This window comes from Phyllosticta citribraziliensis (assembly GCF_038025025.1).
Source record: "Phyllosticta citribraziliensis strain CPC 17464 chromosome Unknown J3D65scaffold_9, whole genome shotgun sequence".
NCBI lineage: Eukaryota > Fungi > Ascomycota > Dothideomycetes > Botryosphaeriales > Phyllostictaceae > Phyllosticta > Phyllosticta citribraziliensis.
The window spans coordinates 1,418,927-1,437,972 of record NW_027117346.1 but is presented as its reverse complement, the minus strand read 5'-3'; the positions used below and the strand labels follow the sequence as shown (position 1 = coordinate 1,437,972).

The 19,046-nt window shown below is 55.8% G+C and overlaps 5 protein-coding genes across 5 annotated transcripts; 2 read left to right on the top strand and 3 right to left on the bottom strand.

Annotated features, from left to right (window-relative positions):
- Positions 1-153: 153 nt before the first annotated feature.
- On the bottom strand, positions 154-1,959 carry J3D65DRAFT_669900 (laccase-1 precursor; the record flags this gene model as incomplete). Its single annotated transcript, XM_066803239.1, has 3 exons — positions 154-1,496; positions 1,573-1,744; positions 1,807-1,959. The coding sequence occupies 3 exons, from the start codon at positions 1,957-1,959 to the stop codon at positions 154-156; spliced, it is 1,668 nt and encodes a 555-aa protein (XP_066653262.1).
- Positions 1,960-4,127: 2,168 nt separating this feature from the next.
- Positions 4,128-5,946, top strand: J3D65DRAFT_632803 (glycoside hydrolase). Its single transcript, XM_066801058.1, has 2 exons — positions 4,128-4,257; positions 4,306-5,946. The coding sequence occupies exons 1-2, from the start codon at positions 4,173-4,175 to the stop codon at positions 5,715-5,717; spliced, it is 1,497 nt and encodes a 498-aa protein (XP_066653261.1). The 5' UTR covers positions 4,128-4,172; the 3' UTR covers positions 5,718-5,946.
- J3D65DRAFT_477718 (uncharacterized protein) lies at positions 5,891-7,929 on the bottom strand. The gene is made up of 2 exons (XM_066796557.1): positions 7,170-7,929; positions 5,891-7,114 (listed from the first exon to the last, which is right to left on the bottom strand). Exons 1-2 carry the CDS (start codon positions 7,695-7,697, stop codon positions 6,125-6,127), a joined length of 1,518 nt encoding a protein of 505 aa, XP_066653260.1. The 5' UTR covers positions 7,698-7,929; the 3' UTR covers positions 5,891-6,124.
- Positions 7,930-8,580: 651 nt separating this feature from the next.
- J3D65DRAFT_477363 (striatin Pro11) lies at positions 8,581-11,728 on the bottom strand. Its single transcript, XM_066796554.1, has 4 exons — positions 11,284-11,728; positions 10,928-11,206; positions 9,027-10,883; positions 8,581-8,980 (listed from the first exon to the last, which is right to left on the bottom strand). Exons 1-4 carry the CDS (start codon positions 11,369-11,371, stop codon positions 8,715-8,717), a joined length of 2,490 nt encoding a protein of 829 aa, XP_066653259.1. The 5' UTR covers positions 11,372-11,728; the 3' UTR covers positions 8,581-8,714.
- Positions 11,729-14,484: 2,756 nt separating this feature from the next.
- Positions 14,485-16,049, top strand: J3D65DRAFT_647160 (cytochrome P450; the record flags this gene model as incomplete). Its single annotated transcript, XM_066802324.1, has 2 exons — positions 14,485-14,538; positions 14,577-16,049. 2 exons carry the CDS (start codon positions 14,485-14,487, stop codon positions 16,047-16,049), a joined length of 1,527 nt encoding a protein of 508 aa, XP_066653258.1.
- Between the last annotated feature and the right edge of the window lie 2,997 nt (positions 16,050-19,046).

Sequence of the window (19,046 nt, the reverse complement as noted above, 5' to 3'; positions counted from 1 at the left end):
GAGAGGCCGCTAAACAAGGAAGATTCTCCGAGACTCCAGGCGAGGTGGGCGACTGAAACGCCGTTTGTGAAAAACAGGAGAGGAAATCACCCTCCCAAAAAATCTAAAGACGACAGAGGAGATGAAAGGAAAGATGATGCATCTTGACATCACTTACAGCCCAGAGTCAATCTGCCCGACGGTGCCATTATTGCCGTTGCCCTCGCCCAAAGTGCACCAATCACTCCAGCGTTTGCAGAGGTCTTGAGTGCCCTGTGGTACCTGGCCTTTCGTGCGGGCCACCAACTCGTCCTGGCGCTGGATGACAGTCATGTAGAGCCCGTTGCTAACATGAGCAGCAGTGTGGCAATGCCAAGCCCACGCGCCGGGGTTGTCGGTCTTGAACTGGACGACGAGATGGGACGGGACATCGTCGCTTGGTGCTGGAGGTAGGACGATCACATCACGACGCGGAGGATTGACGCGGTTTGATGACGTGACGAAGCCAGATGAGGATTGTGTAGAGTTTGATCGGGAGCGGAGAGTGGAAGTGTTGTTGGATGCGTAGAGAGAAGCGTAGTCGGGGACTCCAGCGCCAATAGACAAAATGGTGCTGTCGCTTCCGTGCAAATGCATGGGGTGAGAGGTAAAAGAGGCGTGATTGTAGAACGTGACGCGGACCTCGGATTCCGATGACTTCGTGTCGAGATTGAACACGTTCAATTCAGGAGCAAAACTTGTTTGACCAGCAACTGCGGCCGGGAGTATTGGGGCATTGTAATCGCCGTGGAAAGAGTGGTTGTTCAATGTCCACACATTGTTGGTTCCGTTCCACTGGAACTTGATGTCAACATCGAGGGTGACGGCTGGTGCGGGATCTGGCGTGATGGAGAACAGCGGCTCGCTCTTGTCGAGGTCATCGTTGCCGCAATATTTGAGTTGATCTTCGGTGATGCTGCTCTTTGTGTCGGGAATCGCGTTCGTGTCTGCCCCGTCGTAGTAAATGGCGGCTACGGCCACTGGAGAGACGGAATCAGTCAAGGAGCAGTCGTTGGTCAAATGGCTTCTCATCCAAACGGCAGAGCCGGGCTTGGAAGTGGCTTCTACAACGACGTCTGCACGCTGACCAGGTCCCAGAGTGAGGTAGTCGACAGTGAACGGGACAACTGGGACAAAGTCTTGCGCAATGACTGTCAAGGTATGGTTGTCGATCTCGAATTTTTGGAGCCCTTCGCCAGAGCCGTTAATCAGCCGCAAGCGGTGACGCTTGCCCGTCTGGAAGGCAAACTTGGAAATTCCAGCGTTGGGAGTACACTTTGCGGTCGTGTTGGCACAAGGATAGTTCATCCGGCCTTGGATCAGATTGTTGTTGGTCTTTGGCGCCCCACCCGCCATAACTTCTTCAACAAACTCGTAGTAGTCTGAATGGTACCAGTCGTTGATCAAAACGGGACCAACATCTATATCGTAGTCTGCATTGTTGGGTCCATGGATAATCAAGGGCCCAAAAGCACCACCTGAATTCAGTCAGCTCAGGAACGTTCAGGATGGAGTTGTCAAGCTACTTGCCTAGGAATTGGCTGCTGTAGTGACTGTGATAAAAGCTCGTGCCGTACAGGTCAGCCTGGAAGCGATAGACATATGTGTCGTTGGGCGCTATTGGGCACTGGGTAACGGCTGGTACACCGTCTTCCCAGCCGGTCTCCTTTTGCAAAAGGCCGTGCCAGTGGATTGCAGTTCCTTCGTCCGGCAGAGCGTTGTTGACCTGGGACAGGGTCAGTAAGTCGGGGTTCCAGTAATGTTGCAAAAGACGTTGGTTGGTCTTACCTTTACTTCAATCCAATCACCCCAATTGGCCTCTATCAAAGGACCAGGGTACTGGCCATTGATCACGAGCCCAGCCTTGTCGACTCCATCGGGGCTGATATTCAAGTACGAGACAGTAAACTCGTAATATCGAGTGACTCCGGTGTCAGGCATATCCGTGTAGGGATTTGAACCGTTTGCTGTACGGGAGCCCCAGGGCAAGTCTGATTGCGTGTCCCGGCGCCGGGAGCTTCCAGCAGGAAGGTATCTTCCATAGGTGGGGGCATCGAGGGTGCCCCATAAGGAGGCTCCATTGTTCTTTGTTGGGTCCAGCGCCGGTTCGAGTGAGGAAGTTCCACTACTCAACAAGGCCGGACCATGATAATCAGACCTCCTCAAAAGGGTCGAAAGGGTTGATGTTAGAGGGGCCGAGTGTTGTGAACTGGATCGAGAATGAGGAACAGCTGGTGCAGCATTGACATTTGAGAATTGAAAAGCAGAGAGCAGAGATAGAAGTGTGGCAGAATGCATGTTAACGGATGAAGACTGAACGCTGGACGCTGTTTGAAACAAAAGGTCAGGGCAAGTCTTATAAATATCAAAAGTCGTCGGAGAGTAAGAGAGCCGGACTAAGAATGGCATCATGGTGGCCAACCTTATCGACGTCAAAGTCATGATTGCAACCTCTCATGCAAGAAGCATGAGCCAGAGGCAACCTATTTTCGTGGTGGTCTACTCTAGGCAATGTTCATGCACTAGCGCGCACTACGCCTGCATTTCCATGAGCAATACATGGAAGGCGATTCCAGATGGAGCACGAGCTGATGCCGTGGCACATGAACTTGAGGCTCTGCCCTGTGAATGTCTCGAATGGTGACGAAACGAGGTTGCCAGCCAGACAAAAGCAAGCCAGACATTCAGCCTTGAGGTCATCGATTGACAAGTCACCCACAGTCAAGGTCCAGATTTACACAACACCAGCGGGCCGGCTTATGGCGCCTGCCAGATGATGAGGCAGCAACCGTCAAGGTGGCAGCGTGCGTAGTGACAAGATAGCGTGACCCAAAGCAGACATTGGAGATCCCAGGCGGAGTACGTGTGTTGGAATGCACCAAGGACGGAGAGAAGGCGATCCGAAAATTGACCGGTTGGTTCCTTGGTGTCGAGGACAGTAGACTCGGGCAGTTTGTCAGGCCGCCCGGACGTCGAAATGCCCGAAGCGGACGGGGCCGATCTCCAGACGGAAAGGAAGAGGGTCTAAAGATGGGAAGAAGCTCGTGTCGAGACCAAAAGGGGAGAGCTGCGGCCAGGGCCCCTGGGGCAATTGACTTGATCTGTAGGCTATGAAAAGATCGCGTCAAGGGACCCACAAGATCTGAGAGAAGGTCGTACGGTTTGTTTTTCTGTCCCAAGTCGACGAGGTGCAGCACGGGGGGGCCAACCGACAGGGTCGGAAAGCTGCGCGACGAGAACGAGAAGCGAACGTCACGCGGCGGAGACACCGGCAGCATGCGGTGCGACGGGCCATGGCACGGTGAGGTTTTCAATGGACAGCCCTAGCGGACTGCATCTGCAAACTAGGGCGCGGGGAAGCAGAGTGGTCAGTGGTGGTGAACGAGGTGGAGTGGGAGGGACGGACGGTCGTGGGCGCCGTCTCGGTCGAGGTCTCGGGACGGATCAAAGCACGGGCCGTTTGGCGACGGGCGGCCGGGCTCCGCGATGGAACCAACGCTCAGGTCCCTCAGGTCCCGTCCGCCATCTCTACTCCAACCAAAGCACTGCCTCCACTCGCTCACCACCACCGTCTTCTCAGCTGCACCTCTCTCCTGGCCCAAGACCGCCATCTCTGCTGCCAAGGCCACCATCGAACAACACATGTCCAAGTTTCTCCCCCTTTCACGACTTCGGCTCTCCACCCGGCTCTGTCTTCGTGATGGGTGTCAAGTAATATAAGAGTCAAACACCGCATACCCCGCTCCTCGCGAGGCGCAACTGTACAGGCAGGTCACTCGACGCTCTCGCGTCTTCCTATCGCTATCAAGTCGCCGGCCTCTTCCGTGCGGACAATAGGATCAACGTTTTTTTTTTTTTTTTTTCCAGCTTCCAACATTTGCTTCTCCGGCGAGTTTTGAACGCCATCGAGGGCCAAGTTTCCAGTTTCGACCCTCGTTCCGTGTAGCGCTGGCCAGGTGTTGAAAAGGGTGGGTTCCATCACTTCTACTGGGCGCGAAGGATTTTACTGCCTTCGTTTTGGCCCCCGCCAAGCATCTGTTTGCAGCCACATCCACCGTGGAAATGTACCCCTTCCAATATCATCTCTCCGTCTGCCACGTTTTCTGGCGCCATTCTCTCTTTTGATTTTTCTTCTTTGTTGTATCCATATCGAAATGAAGCTCAACTCTTCTCCACTCCTTTTGACGGCTTCTGTCGCGACTTTGTCGAGTGCTTCTAGCTTCGATCCGACGAACAGAGGTCAGCTGATCTGACATGTCCAAAATTCTCTCTCCTGACTGACTGCAGATTCTGTGGCTGCCGCTGCCAAACAAATTGCCAGCGGTCTCTTCTCTTTCTACGATTCAGAATATGGCGTCGGTCTCTTCGGCAAACGCGCGCTTTGGTGGGAGTCTGGAAGCGCCCACGATGCTCTCATCAACTACTGGTTCTTGACCGGCGATGCGACATACAACAGCGACGTCGAAAACGCACTGATTGCCCAGAGCGATCTTGGATTCCAGCCTCTCAATCAGACCGCGTCGATCACCAACGACGAGCAGGCCATCTGGGCCCTTGCAGGCGTGACAGCGGCAGAGCGCGGTTTTCCATCTATCAATGGCACAAACTACATCGACCTCTCCATCACAGCATTCGAGTCGCTCTTGGCTCGATGGGACAACAGCACCGCGAACTCGTGCGGCACTCCCGCTGGAGGGCTGCGCATGGGGCTCTTCACGTTTGACACTCTTTACGAGTACAAGAATACCCTGTCGACTGCGCTCTTTTTCCAGCTGTCCGCGCGCCTCGCCCGCTACACTGGCAATGCGACATACACTGACGCGGCGGTCATGACGTACGATTGGCTCGAAAAAACTGGCCTGGTCGATGCCGACGGCTTCGTGTACGACGGGCTCACAGACTACTCCTCGTCCTTGTCCTCGTCCACGACGTCCGCGTGGTCGTCGTCCTCGACGTCGTCGTACTCACCGTCATCCTCAGGCGACTGTTCCGACTCGTCCAACTTTGACCATCTGCAATGGAGCCACACGCCCGCCGCGCTCCTCGAAGGCGCGCTCATCATGGCCAACATTACGACCGACTCCGTCTGGCAGACCCGCAGCCTGACGCTCCTCTCCGGCATCGAAAACGTCTTCTACCCGACATCGCCAAACGCCGTGCCCGCCACGAGCAAAAACAACAACGCCTCCGTCCTCGTCGAAGCCGCCTGCGAGCCCGTCGCCACCTGCAACTCAGAACAAACCGCCTTCAAGGGTCTCGCCGCGCGCTGGCTCGCCTGGGCCGCCGTCAGCGCCCCCGCCGCCATGAACATCCCGGCGCGCGTCGCGAGCAAGATTGCCGGCACGGCGTCCGCGGCGCAGCAGCGCTGCGAGGGCGCGGAGCTGTGTACGGGCCGCTGGTTTGACCTGAGCGAAGAGAGGGATGTGGGCGACATCAGCTCCTTCACCGGTCTTGGCCAGCAGCTCTCGGCCTTTGATGCTGTTCTCGCGCCGCTGGTAAATGGGTCTATCGTCCTCCAGCGCTCGAACTCCAAGGCCTCGGTCAACGGCAGCGCTGTCTCGACACTGACGGGGACGGCGACGTCCACGTCGACGGCCGGTGCTAGGCAGACGGGCGCCGCGACGCAGCTTTCGGTCATGGTTGGTGGTCAGCTTCTGGCCCTGGTCATGGCTGTGAGCGTGATGGGGTTGGCTTTGTAGGGTCTGCTTGACTCAGCGAGCAAGTCTTTTCTTCTTCAATTCATAGGATCGGATTTGGGGTTGTAGATTGAGGTAATGCTTAATGCATAATGTCTTGACCGTCTCTACCACCTCTTCAATGGTGTTAACTGGGAAGAATGCTCCGTATCCATGCTCTCACTTGGGCCATGAACGCCCCAAGTCCATCGTAATCCTCCACACCTTGAATGCTTCCCGCACATCACCATCCAGCACTGCTTCACGCGCATGAATGCTCCCTGCGCATTTCAGCCCAGCACCACGACTGCTCCCTGTACATGACGACCCAGCACTCCTCCACGCACATGAGCGCTCCCTACGCGTCACACCCTACTGCACGCCACCACCCACGCACGAATGCTCCCTGCGCGTCACAACCCAGCACCCCATCACATTCCCGAATGCTCCTCATCTCTCCACTCAAACTCATAAAGATCCTTCCAGCCCACCTTCCCCCCCTCCCCCGCATCCTCTTCCCCCTCAATGTCGGCGCGCCACCGCCTATGAATCATCCCTGCCGTCTTGACGCCGATCCACCCTGCCTGCTCCCAGTCAATCAGCGCGTGGATGGCTGGACGCTCGAAGTCAGGTGATATGATGATGTTGCTGGGGGAGAGGTCGTTGTGCGTGAAGGATGTGTCAGGGTCAGCGGCCATGGCGTCAGCGTCGCGCTCAGTGGTTGTGCGTGGTGACGAGATGGACGGTGAGGCGGCGGCAGAGGAGGGTGGGCTAGTAATGATGGCTGAGTCGGCGAGGGAGAGCGTGGTTGGTTTGGTAAAGATGCTTCTGCGGGCCGGCGTATTGGCGCTCGTCATGCTCAGTGACGGCGGCTTGCTGAATGCATCGCCGCGCGTGAAGCCATTACCACGCCGGAAACCAATGCCTGTGGTAGAACCAGCGGCTGTGATGTCAGGCTTGCGAGTGCCTGAAGCAAAGACATCGCCTCTGGTGAATCCATCGGTTGTAAAGCCGTTTCCAGAGGTGAATACATCTCGTTTGCCTCCACTGAAGCTCTTACTGCGCAGCCCCTGCCCAGCCTCTTGCTGCTCGCCCTCCGTGGCCCACAAGTCGCGCCGCCGGACGCTCTCCACGGTGCCTGAGTTGGCTCTTACAGCTGAGGGCCTAGACGGTGGTGCGGGCGGTAGCATGACGCGCCGCTCACCCGGTGTCAAATTGCGTGCCCAGATTGCAGCATAATCATCGATAAGGTAAGCGCGTTTTCCAGTTGGTGAAGAGCCAACGCGGTGGGCGAGCTTGGCAATTAGTTGCCGAGTTTGCTGCTTCAACTCCTTTCTTTGGCAAATGGTGAGAGAGGGCCATGCAGCTGCGAGGGTTGGTCCTTCAATGCGGCGTTGGATGAGAGTGGATGAGCCGCGGAGCTGCACACCAGTTAGCCATTGTTCGAAGCAAACAAAGGAAGTGGAGAAGAAACACCTTGCCAGCAAACAGAATCTCTGCGACAGGAACTGCGTTGCCACATTTCTTCTTGACAAGTGCAACAGCTTCGACTTCGTTCTGATCAACGCCATCATAATTCTTCCTTTTGACTTGCACTTCTTTTCCTGACATCACGCCCGTCTTGACGACAACATTGCCGACGGCGTAGATGAAGCGGCCAATAAGTTCGCCTCCGTCGATATCATCGTCATAACCCAATGGCGCGTGGATGAGCGTCGCGGGCGTGCAGAGGTCGAGGACTTCGTCCCAGTAGGCTCGGGCGGCGGGGCTGTCGGAGTTGGCGACATTGAAATCCGGGCATGATCTGAAGGTTGCAGCGGCAGATGAGACCTCCTCTTTTGCGGGTGAGAGAGTAGAAGATTGGAGCTGACAGTCGTGTTGCCAGTCCGCCTCGTCCGCCTTGGAGTCTCTGCGATCGTGCTCGTGATTCTTGCCCATCGCCTTTGCTTCCGCAGCCGCCGCGTCTCCGGAATATGTTGAAACAGACGAGAGATGGATGGCCATGGTTCCCAAAAGCGATTGGGTTGAGAAGGTGGAGTGGTGAAAGTCCGGGGTCACGGTTGTGGCGTTGTTAAAAAGCGGTCGAGGTACCGTGGTGGAGGTGGTGGTGGCAAAGGTCCGGTCAACGGCCAGTAGGACAGCCCGGCTTATCAGGCGTAAGCATGCAGACGCGGGAGTCCGCCGTGTGTTCCTGCAGGAGCAAGACGACGTGTCAATGGCGGTTGGATGGGGATGCTCTTCAGCTTCGTGTTCGAGTCGCTCAGACGTTCTTCTAGTTTCTGGAATTCAACCTCATCCTTGGCGGCGTCTCTCGTCGCACAAAAAGGATTGGGTTGTAATATAGCTTGTAGGGCCTCGACTAATTACGGAATTTTGCTGGTGCGAGGGTCTTGTCTGGGGTTGACGGCGGTGTTTCAGCTTTTTGTATTCCAGCTTGGCTTGCGACCCAAACACGACGGAAGCAAGGGATGAAAGCAAAATGCGGGGAACAACCGCCTATGCACATCGTGGCTTCCGTTTTCGTCGAGACAAATGCAGATGCACATCAATTGCCACCTTGTTCTGCGCCAGTCAGATTTGGCTTGTCCCCTCACCGGTCATGCCACCACGTCAGCTCAGAGTTGAATGCCTTGGATTCTCCATCAGCAATCCGCCGATGCCACGGTTCTCTATCGACATGTTCCTGTACACGCCAACAGCCACATCCCTATGAATGCCAGCAAAAGCCAGAAATGCCAGGGCAAAAGAAATAAAAAGGGGGACATGAGCAACAACAATGTGGCTGAGAAAGGAAAGACAATTAAATGGTATTTGCAACAGAAATTCCTCGCGTAACTGAAAGGGAGGAGGGTATCGAACCGGCCGCATTGGAGCGGCGCGCTGTGCGTCTCTTCCTCCCCAATGCCCCAATATGCGTATGACATGAGCGCAGCGCTTTTGCAAGGCCATCCTCGTCGTTTGAAAAATCGTCATCCCTCATCTATTACACATTCCACGTCTTCATGCTTAACATCACGGGCGTCACGCGGCTCGTACAAACACCTTGACGACTCCGTCGCCACCGGCCGACACTACGAGGCGCGAGTCTTGACTCCAGACGACGCTGCAAATACCCTCGCCGCGCATGATGCGGTGGCTTGTGAGTTCCTGAGTGCAGATTCTCTTTTCGAGCGACCAGAATCGGATCGAGGCGTCGTGGCCGGCGGATACGGCTTCGCGTCCGTCGGGGGAGAGGTGGAGGGCAGAAATGGCGGCGGGATGGGCCAGCATCGAGTAAGTGCATTGTCCTGAATTGTTAGCCTGCGTACGCTTCCATGTCAAACCGAGACTTACCACTGTTGGCATCGAAGAAGCGGATGAAGCGGTCTTCGTGCCCACTGATAACCACACCCTCGACTCCTCCCGCCGATCCCGTCGCGCCGTGGAGACCTCCGTCGTCGTCGCTCGAGCGTCCTACCTCTTGGTGTGCGGGCGATTCTATCGAAGGCGACGCCACAATGGCATTGATGCCCGTCTGGGTCGTGCCGTCATAGGTCTCACCGCTGGCCATGCCAATAATTTCTTCGCCGGTTCGCGTGTCGAAAATGAGAATGGAAGAGTCCGTGAATGATACAACAATCGTCTCGCCCGTCTTTGATAGCGGCGTGATGCATGTTGGTGAAGGGGCGCCGGCCCGTTCAATCGAGTGGATCAAGGTGTGGTGAAACGGTGTCGAAGTGGCAATGCTGGGTTGGGGTGACGATGGAAAGTTTGAACCAGAGGTGACCGAGTGCCTGCGGCTGCCACCGACGCCGCGTCTCGAACCACTCGACGGAGAGACGAGCTGCGGCGGGGCACTGACGGCCCAGATTTTGATGGTACCATCGGCAGATCCAGAGGCGAGCAAGACACGGTCGGGGCCGCCAAAGTTGCTGCTGTTCTGGCCAAAGAGTTGGCCGCAAGTGGTTGGCAGCACGCACACGGCCCAAACAGCGTCCGTGTGGCCATCCAGGGTCGCCTTCGGATCGACCCGTCCGCGTTCCCAGACCCTGACGGTAGCGTCTTGGCCACCCGAGAAGATCCACCCGTCGCCCGTTGCCCGTCCCCCAGTCGAAAAGTTGGCGTTCGACGCCGCCAGCGATGTGACGACGCCTTCGTGCCCCCGATGCGTAAAATAGCTCTGAATGTCAATGTCGCCGCCCAGCCCGCCGTGTTGTCCTGCGCCGTAGCTGGCTGGGATGATCCATCTCTTGATGGTGCCGTCGTCGCCAGCCGTGCAAATCTCTGGCTCTGAAGGTGTGCCTCCACCGGTAAAAATCACGGAACGGACAACGTCCAAGTGCCCTCGAAGCGCATACCGAACCTTGAATTGCTGAAGATCCGTCTTGGCGCCAGGTGCGCTCGCATTTTCGCTCGACTCTTGACCTTGGCTCCTCCTCCGCGACATGGCCGTCGCTCCAGAGCTCTTGCGCCTATGCGAGTGTGGACCGCCGCGAGGCGGCGACTTTGCGGGTATGCTGTTTGCGCTCGGGAAAGCGTCCGTGTCGGGGCGGCGCGGTGGCGGAATCTCTGGTGGCGGCTCGGGCGGGGGTGCCGTCTCATCAAAATTCCACCCCTCATAGTCGTCCGTCATCGAGCCTCTCGCTGCTGGTTCGCTTTCTCTAGCCGGCACAGGTCGACCGTACGCGTCATAACTGTGCGTGACCTTTTCAACCTCTTCCTCGGGAAGCGCAAAGTTTGGGTCGGTCTCGTGGGGTGGCTGGCCGGCTTCGTGCATCTGCATTGGCTGCATGGACTGTGAGCTGGCAGGCTCCCGCGACATGTATGGAGCTTGCTGGGGCATCTGGGGACCATGCGAATAATTGGACATGTCGGCAACGGATGGCACAGGTGGCGGCTGATGATTGGGGATCGGCGCTTGCTGGGGCAATCCCATGCCCGATTGATGAGCCTTTTGTCGCTGCTGGTGCAGGTACGCCTCTTCGAGAGGCATCGAAGGATCCTGGCTCATGAACGCATTTTGGTTTAAAGACTGAAGCTGAGCTTGGGTAGGTGGAGGATGGGCCGGAGGCTGGAGAAGGTAGGATATTTCCTCGACGCATTTCGTGAGATAGTGCCTCGCCCTGTCGCGCTGTGCCTCTCGTTCGGCCTCGGATTGCTCTTGAGATTCCGGTTCAATGTCGAGAAACGAGTTGTGGCCTTTGCCGAGGGCTTAACCGTCAGCCTACATCAAACACGCAACATTCAAAACTTACCGATTCTCTTGGGATCGGCGCTCAAACGCTCCTTGCCCTTTGCATCGGCCTTGTCCTGTTCAGACTGCTTTTCCACACCCTTGTTCTTGGCCCTCTCGTTCTTCAATGCATTTTCCAGCATGCGAACATGCTTCTCCAGCTGCTCGTTGAGCTTCTTGGCGCTCCTAACCTCACCCTCCTGCTTTGCAATCTTTGCCTTCATCTCGGCGCGCTCAATGTCCCATGCGTTGCGGGCTCTTTCGTGATTGTGCCATTCGAGCTGGAGGAAGCGCATCACGCCTGCAGAATCAGTCAGTACCGGCTACAGTAGACAGAAAGACTGCCAGGGAAGCTAGGGGTGGCGAGTGAAGACGTACCCTGTAACGTATACTCTGTGCCGACGGGCCCAGTGGCCTCGCCGCCAGGGCCCCCATTGCTCATCGCGGACGGAGACTGCCAGGCCATCGCGCGCCGCGAGATCAAGTTGTGCGAGAATCAAGTGGATCCGGGGCGGTCATGCAGAGGGATGTGGTATTGGCGTGCCGAGTGTTGTTGACCAGATGTGTCGGGTGTCGTTGGAGGTGCCAGGGTCGGCGCTGTCAAAGAGGGACAGGACAGATGGCGATTGAAGACTGAGCGATGAGAGGATTGGGGGATAGGGAAGGCGAATAGAGTCGGAGCACGCAGCAAAGAGACGCGCAGCGTTGGTGGAGCGTGGAGAGAGGGAGTGCTGTGGTGCTAGCTGCCCTCCGACGCCGACGCAGTGAGCGCACTTGCCGTAGGTAGCTTTGCGGGTCCGTGCACTGCCAACCGACTCAGGTCGTCCAGACATCGACCTCGACCTCGACCCTTGCGCCGACATCTCTCCACTTCCCAGCCTCCAGTCTCCGTTCGTCGTCTTCACCTCGTCAGTTTTCCTAGCAATCACTCGAAAGCCCTCGCCTGCTCGCCTGCAATACCGATCCCGCACGCTGCCTTGCCGACCAAACGAGCCCTCGTTGTTCTCGACGCCCTCGATTGACGCTCCCCCGACGTGCGGTTTCGAGAGCCGGTGTCGTCATCGCTCCGACAACAACAGTCGAGCTGCAAAATGCCACAGGAATACTGTTCATCCGCGAGAGTGAGAATGTTGGGACGGTTCGCCATCTCGAGACTCAAAGCCTTGTCCTTTGCCTCCACATGGTTTCGGAGGGACAATGTGTGTTGAAAGAAGAGGGCCTCTTGGCAATCGGGCTGCCCACAGCGAGAACTCGTTCACTGCCAGTGACATCTGGAACCTTGTCTTGCGCTTGTGCAGGCACGATTTGGGAGCAGTCATCCGCTGTCACGGTTGCGCTTAGGGAGCAGTTGCAACTTGGTTCTGTGCCTACGATGCCCCGGAAACATGGTCAATCACGAGTCCCATCCCACAAGCAAGCAATTATTCCAAACACAAATTTGGTTGGTAAAGGGGCATTGGGCTGCGGTTGAAGCGCAATGGCAGTCATTTGACGTACAAAGAGCCTTCTGGCAAAGACGCATGCAGTTTTGTAAGGGACGTTGACCTTGAAGTTGCCTTTCGTCTCGGTGAGTACTGCATGGATATTATCCATATGCCCAAAGGAAATGTGCAGACTTCAGACCGCTAGCCAGCCAACTTCATTACGAGCACAAGCGTGACCGTATTAGAAGTTCAGATGGCAAGACACTCAGAGAACCTGTGCCCAAGAGAGGAGAAGTCGGGAAATTTCCATCCGCTTCAACGAACGACTTGACAGGGAGCATTCAAGCAACCCTAGCCCACAGTATCCAGGAGTATTCCAGCGTCTTTGAGGGGCAATTCAAGGGAACATTCAAGTGCCCATCCAGAGAACCCCAAGGTTGTGTCCATTAATTTGGCGCCATATCTTGACCTCAGGACCTCAAATATTTAGCTCACATTGTCTAGTCGACCAGTCAGTCATCCCGCGTCAGCAAAGGCGGGGCAAGCGTGATCCGGTGGCAAAGACTCGAGCTAAGCGCCTGTAGACATGAAATGACGTGTGGACATGCAGCTTGGACGGTACCTGTGCTTCATGGGACTCGGGCCGGGATTGAAATATCCGCGAGGACGAACCTATGGTGTGGCCCAGAAAAGGCCTAGATTTGGGCAGTGTTGGCCTGACCGGTGCACGAACCGGCTCCGTGCAAGCTCATATTGTGCTGGGGCTTACCGAGGGAATGCAGCACTGCTGGGCCGTCTCAGCGGAGTTCCTGACTTTTGTGGGCAGGCTAATTGATTTGAGGACCATCCTTGACAATGCTAGCCTCCAGGTGTTTCCGCTAATCAAACATCAAAGAGTAAGAGTAGAAGAGTTGAACAACAAGGCGAAACCACTCAATCAATCAGTCTGCGAAGACGCTCGACGCTTAGTAGATGCCCTGCCAAGAGTAAGCGAGTCCTTCCCCAAGCCACATCCTGAGCTAACTTGTACATCATTCAGTCTTTGGAACAAGCACGCCAAAATCCAGTATATGATAAGACCATCTCGAGTCAAAAGTGACTGCTCGGCAACATGGACCGGCGCGCGACCAGCGGCTCATGACCCTGTTCCCCGCAGCCCAGTAAGCCTTGTTGAATCCGCCACGCAAGCCGTTGGTAGAAAGCGGACCGGAGAGCAAGCACACCGACCAGAGCTGCATCAAGGGAGCATTCGATCACTGCCACAGTCGCGTTCAGGGAGCTGTCATCCGCCATCAACACAAAGAGCTCAAACAGGCCATGACGAAAGGGGTGACGATAATCTCGGATCGCACTCTCTTCCGGGTCCCGTGGAATATGCAGAGATCAGGGACAAACACTGGCCTAGAAGCAGCACGCGTGCCCTATCCTGCGGTCAATTTGGCTCATCGTTGCTCAAGATGGACACTGTCCCCAGGTTTCCAACCCAGTGGTGCCCCAGCTGTCTGAATGACCTGACCTCATGCAGTATGTGTTTCGCCTTTCGGCCTCGGTCTTAAAATCAGTGTCCAGAGAACAATACTCAAGATGCATCTTCTCCAGTTTTCTGAGGTCTCCACTCGATCGCCAAATGAGACCCCGCACATTATGCAACGGTTGTGCCGATTAGCCGCTTTAAGGAGGGTGCGTAAGAACCAAACATTTGACCTCGGACTACTTCGGGTTCTTGAAGGGCGAACCGTTACCCGGGTTGCGCAAGCGCCGTAAGCCGTTCAAAAGCTTGGTCAAACGAAGCTTGATCCTCTCGCCGTTGGTGACATGGGTCCGCCTGCATGGAGGGCTGCAGATCATCCGCTCAACTACACAAATAGGGAGCCATGATTTGCTCTGTTCCGAGTGCGAAATAACTGGCGGAAGGCATCGCCGAACATTCCAACATATAAAATCGTCTGGTTATCAGCATTTTTTGTTTCAATCGGACAACTTCCAGTTCATGTCAGATCAAGGCCTTCAGCAGAGTATTCAATACCACAAGTCTCGGCCTAGGGAGCTGTCAACTTCCACCACAGTCGCGCCCAGGGAACATTCACTCACAACCATAGCTCGAGACACCAACATCCACGGAACAGCGCCACGACCACATGTTCCAACTCCCATGATGGCATCAGTCTACTTCTCAAGCACAGCTGCTACTGCGGCCGGCACCCTTCTTGTATGAGAAATATTACTTTCCTTACTCCAAGCTAACAGTTGCAGCTCCTCTATTTGCTTGGGTCATTCATCTACAATGTCTACTTTCACCCTCTCCGCAATTATCCAGGACCCAAGCTTTCTGCAGGGACAAAGTTCCCGTACGCGTGGGCCAGGATCCGAGGCGAAGTACCGGCACACGTTGCCGCGTTGCACGCAAGATATGGACCTGTGGTGCGAGTGTCACCAAGGGAGCTTTCCTACATTACGGCAGAAGCCTGGCGGGACATCTATGGACACAAGATTGGCGGCAGAGGTGGTCTTGAAAAGGACTTGTCTTTCTACGGACCAGACACTGTAGGCTCAAACAGCATTATTCGCACAAACGACACCGACCACGCACGACAGCGACGCCTGCTTGCCCATGCCTTTTCAGACCGCGCCCTCCGTGACCAGGAACCTCTTATTCAGCGGTATGTGGACCTCTTGTCAGAAAAAATGGGTGAAATCGCAAAGACGGCGGATGCCACACTTGACATGGTGCGATATCTCAACTGCTGCACGTTCGATATTATGGGAGACCTGGCCTTTGGCGAGCCGCTGGGACTCCTCGAAAAGTCAGACTACACACCGTGGGTCGCTGCAGTCTTTGGCACCATCAAGACGAACAACATCAGAAACACCATCACGCTTAATTTCCCACTATTTTCGACCCTCTTGAAGAAAATCTTCGTCACCGAGAACATGAAGGAGCGCAACCGAATTCACGCCCAGCACAGCATTGAGCGTGTGGATCGCCGCCTCGCACGAAAGACCGAGCGTCCTGATATTTGGGGCTTCGTTTTGAGGCACCAGCACGGCGCGGATCCCAAGGCGAACATGAGCATGACTCTGCCAGAGATGCACGCCAACGGGTCGACACTGATGATTGCCGGCACCGAAACGACCGCAACCCTCTTGTCCGGCTTGACCTACCACCTCCTGCTCAACCCACCCGTCTACGCCAAACTGACCAACGAAATCCGCTCCGCCTTTTGCCATCCAGACAAAATGAACATGTCGGCCCTCGCGTCGCTGCCCTACCTCTGCGCCTGCATCGAAGAAGCCCTGCGCATCTACCCGCCCGTCCCCGTCGGCCTCCCGCGCGTCGTCCCGCCCGGCGGCCGCATCGTGTGCGGCAAGCACGTGCCCGGCGGCACCAGCGTCATGGTGTCGCAATGGGCGGCGTACCACTCGCCGCTCAACTTTCACGAGCCCGACAAGTTCATTCCCGAGCGGTGGCTCGAGGACCGTTTCACTCGCGAAGAGAAGACCTTGCTGCAGCCGTTTAGCTTCGGTCCGCGCAATTGTCTTGGGAAGAATTTGGCGTACCATGAGATGCGCCTCATTGCGGCAAATGTGCTTTGGCGCTTTGATTTGCAGCTGCGAGAGGAGAGTAGGGATTGGGTCAGGCAGAAGGTGTACACGCTGTGGGAAAAGCCGCGGCTCATGTGTAAGGTTGTCCCACGGGAGGTCGGTGGGCTTGTGGACTAGTAGTCCTTGTACATACTGTAGCCATTCAGTAACAAACGGGGAAAATGAAATCTAGGCGGTCGAAGCCATTGTTCCGCTGCCACATTGCTGCATGACAGAAGGCGTGATGTGCCGCGTTCATGTAGCTGTCACTCAATGCCGCCCAACGTGGGAACGGAAGCTGTCGGCGTCCAAGGAGCATTCGTTCGACGCTGTAGCTGGCATACTAAGGCAGGCACTGAGACCGCGCTCATGGCACCACATCTGGGTCGGATCGAGAGGGCACCATGCGGCATTTCTCTTCCTAATGCACATCTTGCAGTCCTCACGCTCTTGGGCCTCCAAATTCCCTCATTTGACACCCTGGTAAAAACACCAGGCCGTGTTGAGACTGCTTTCTCGGGGGTTTCCTAGCTCCGGGAAGATGCACTCCTGGAATAACTGGTACATCTCATCAGAAATGACCATGTTGCGCGTTCCTATGTCTGATACTGTCTGGAGAAGCACCATTGAAGATGCCTTCCGTCAGGATGAGTAGGACTGGGGCCGGAAGGTCTTGAGGGTTCCACACTGCAAGGGGTCTAAAATGCGCAGCGGATCCGGTTGATGCGAGGTGAGCGTGGTGAAGGCCTTTCTCGGTCATTTTCTTCCCATAGGCGACGCAATCGTAAGTAAAAAGGCGCTTTGCGAAGCAGCAAGTGCTGCCAACATACTGCGCCTTCTTGCTTTGCGTATTGAGCGAGTCCATGCATGTACACCCCGGCATTGAGTGTACTAACTGGGTTCACAAAGCGCATATCGTCAAACTCCCAGTCTGGATTTCCGATAATGTTCTGGACGTCTTGAGGAATGCCTTGCAGTAAGGAGTCTGCGGTGGTTTGTATCGCAGATTGGCGTTTTATAAAGGCAAGGTAGCATGCGACTAGCCTTGTGATTGCAGACGACTTGTTGGTGCCTGCGCCTGGGACCCAGTAGTTTGGTGACCTCTCGCAAAGTAGGTAGATGGCCCGGTAGATAAGGAAAGAGAAGTTGGCCTGGAACTCCTGAGTCTTACTTGGAGAGAGAGATGGGAGCTGCTCATACCAACTCGATGCGCGTGTCCCAGTGGGTGTCGAAAGAAAGTTGACCTCCTGGCAATATAAGCGCGTCCAGGGGGCGTTCATTCACTCCTATGGTTGCTCTTGAGGAGCATTCACTCGCTGATACGCCTGCGCTCAAGGAGCATTCATGTACAACTGCAATTGCACTTGGGAAACCGTGGTTCGTTGCCGCAGACGGACCGGGGGAGTCTCATTTATTTCAACGTGATGTCGTCAAACTCCCACCTCGGATTTCCAATGACTGTCTGGACGCGTCGACCTCGAACGAATGCGCGGTACGTGGCGCGAAGGCGGGCCTTGCGCTTCGCTGAAGTCCGCGCTTGCGGGCCTCCTCAAGCGGACTGTTCTTCTCCAGCTCGAGCGGGGCTGCGAGTTGAGCGTAATACTGAATGAAGGTATGAGCCCAACCCCTTTTTGCAAGATTATTCAACGCTCGCACCGGGATTCGGCCTGCAGCTCACGAAATTACCTGAACAGGCATCTGAGCTCTCCAAAATGGGCAAAAGGATTGTTCGAGCCTCTTGGAACCTCATCTCTGCTCCCATAGACCAGTGGGCGTGCAATTGGTCGGGCCCGATAGCGTCTTCGATCGGGTTCCAGGTCAAGATTTGAGTCAAATTTAGTAGATTGTATAGACAGAATCTGACCTCACATCAACTCTTGGGTGATTTTCCCGAGGAAATAGCCTTTGCAAAGGTGTTTTAGAGTGAAATGTGTGGCGACAGACGTAAAAGCAGGCCCAAGCCAACAACTCACAAAGAACGGTGAACGCGGGGGAAGATTTCCATTGCGGCATCGCTGCTTCAATCCACGTGGTCCGTCTTTAGTTGCCCCCACTCGCCAACGATCTCGCCATGCGGTCTATTGGTGTTGTGGATCCGCAGCCGGTTTCGCAGCAGCCCCAAGTTGGAACTCTGTCTGATCCACTCTGCAAGTACCACGGTACCCGCACAAACAAAGGCAGCATAGCCTTGGCAACACCCAGACACGCGAGCAACGCCCAGGGGTGCGCCAGTAAACGCTTTGTTTGCGCCCAGCGCATGATCGACAGAGGTATCCACGGAACGATGGGGAGTTGACTCAAAAGGTCTATCCAAGCTCTTGATTGATCTCCACATGCTCAACGATCTTTGGCGATGGCTACAGCCAACATCAGCCAGAAATCGATGGATCTTGACAAAACGTGGATCTCGCCTCTCGATACAATGGACGAAGCGACGTGGACGAGGGATGACGACGCAAAGGCGGCCACGTTCCTGAACGTCGTCATTGTCGTCCCTCGCAGATGCACGTTGAAGAATCGAGGTTGAGGACTGAGGAACGAAGGGAATGAGGACGAAGTTCATAGGTCCGATGGCGCTAGCCGTGTTGGTACGACTGGGGTGATGTCAGTCCACTGCGCTCCCTGCATAGCTTTCCCCGCACTATACGCAAGCGCAGGCCCCGTCACCCCGTCACTCCACATACATCATCACGCGACAGCCCGCCCTTCCGTTTGCGGCCTCTGAATGAGGAAGCGATGAACTGGAGCTCCCTCGCCATCCAGCACCTCAATGAGCATCGTTGTCCTCCCAGACAGCGTCAATGGCCTCGTTCAAGCTGCGGCAGGGTCTGACAAGCCATATGCACCCCGAAAATAAGCTCCTACGGCTCCTCCAGCCGTCCCCAGACTGAGGCGCGGCGTGACGGCGGAGGCACTGGGCGCCCCTGGGCTCCCCTAGCTTTCCGTTAACTCTGGCGTGCGTGCTTTGTCTTGCTCCCCCGCATCACTTGGCGCCGTGCAGCCTGCCTGACCTGACCGGATCCATTAATGGCATGATGATCACGGGGGCGCTGGCGAATAATGGCCACGCCTGCTGGGGTAGGGTGACACGCTTCGTGAGCGAATAATGCCAATGGCGTGCCGCAGGTACCGGGA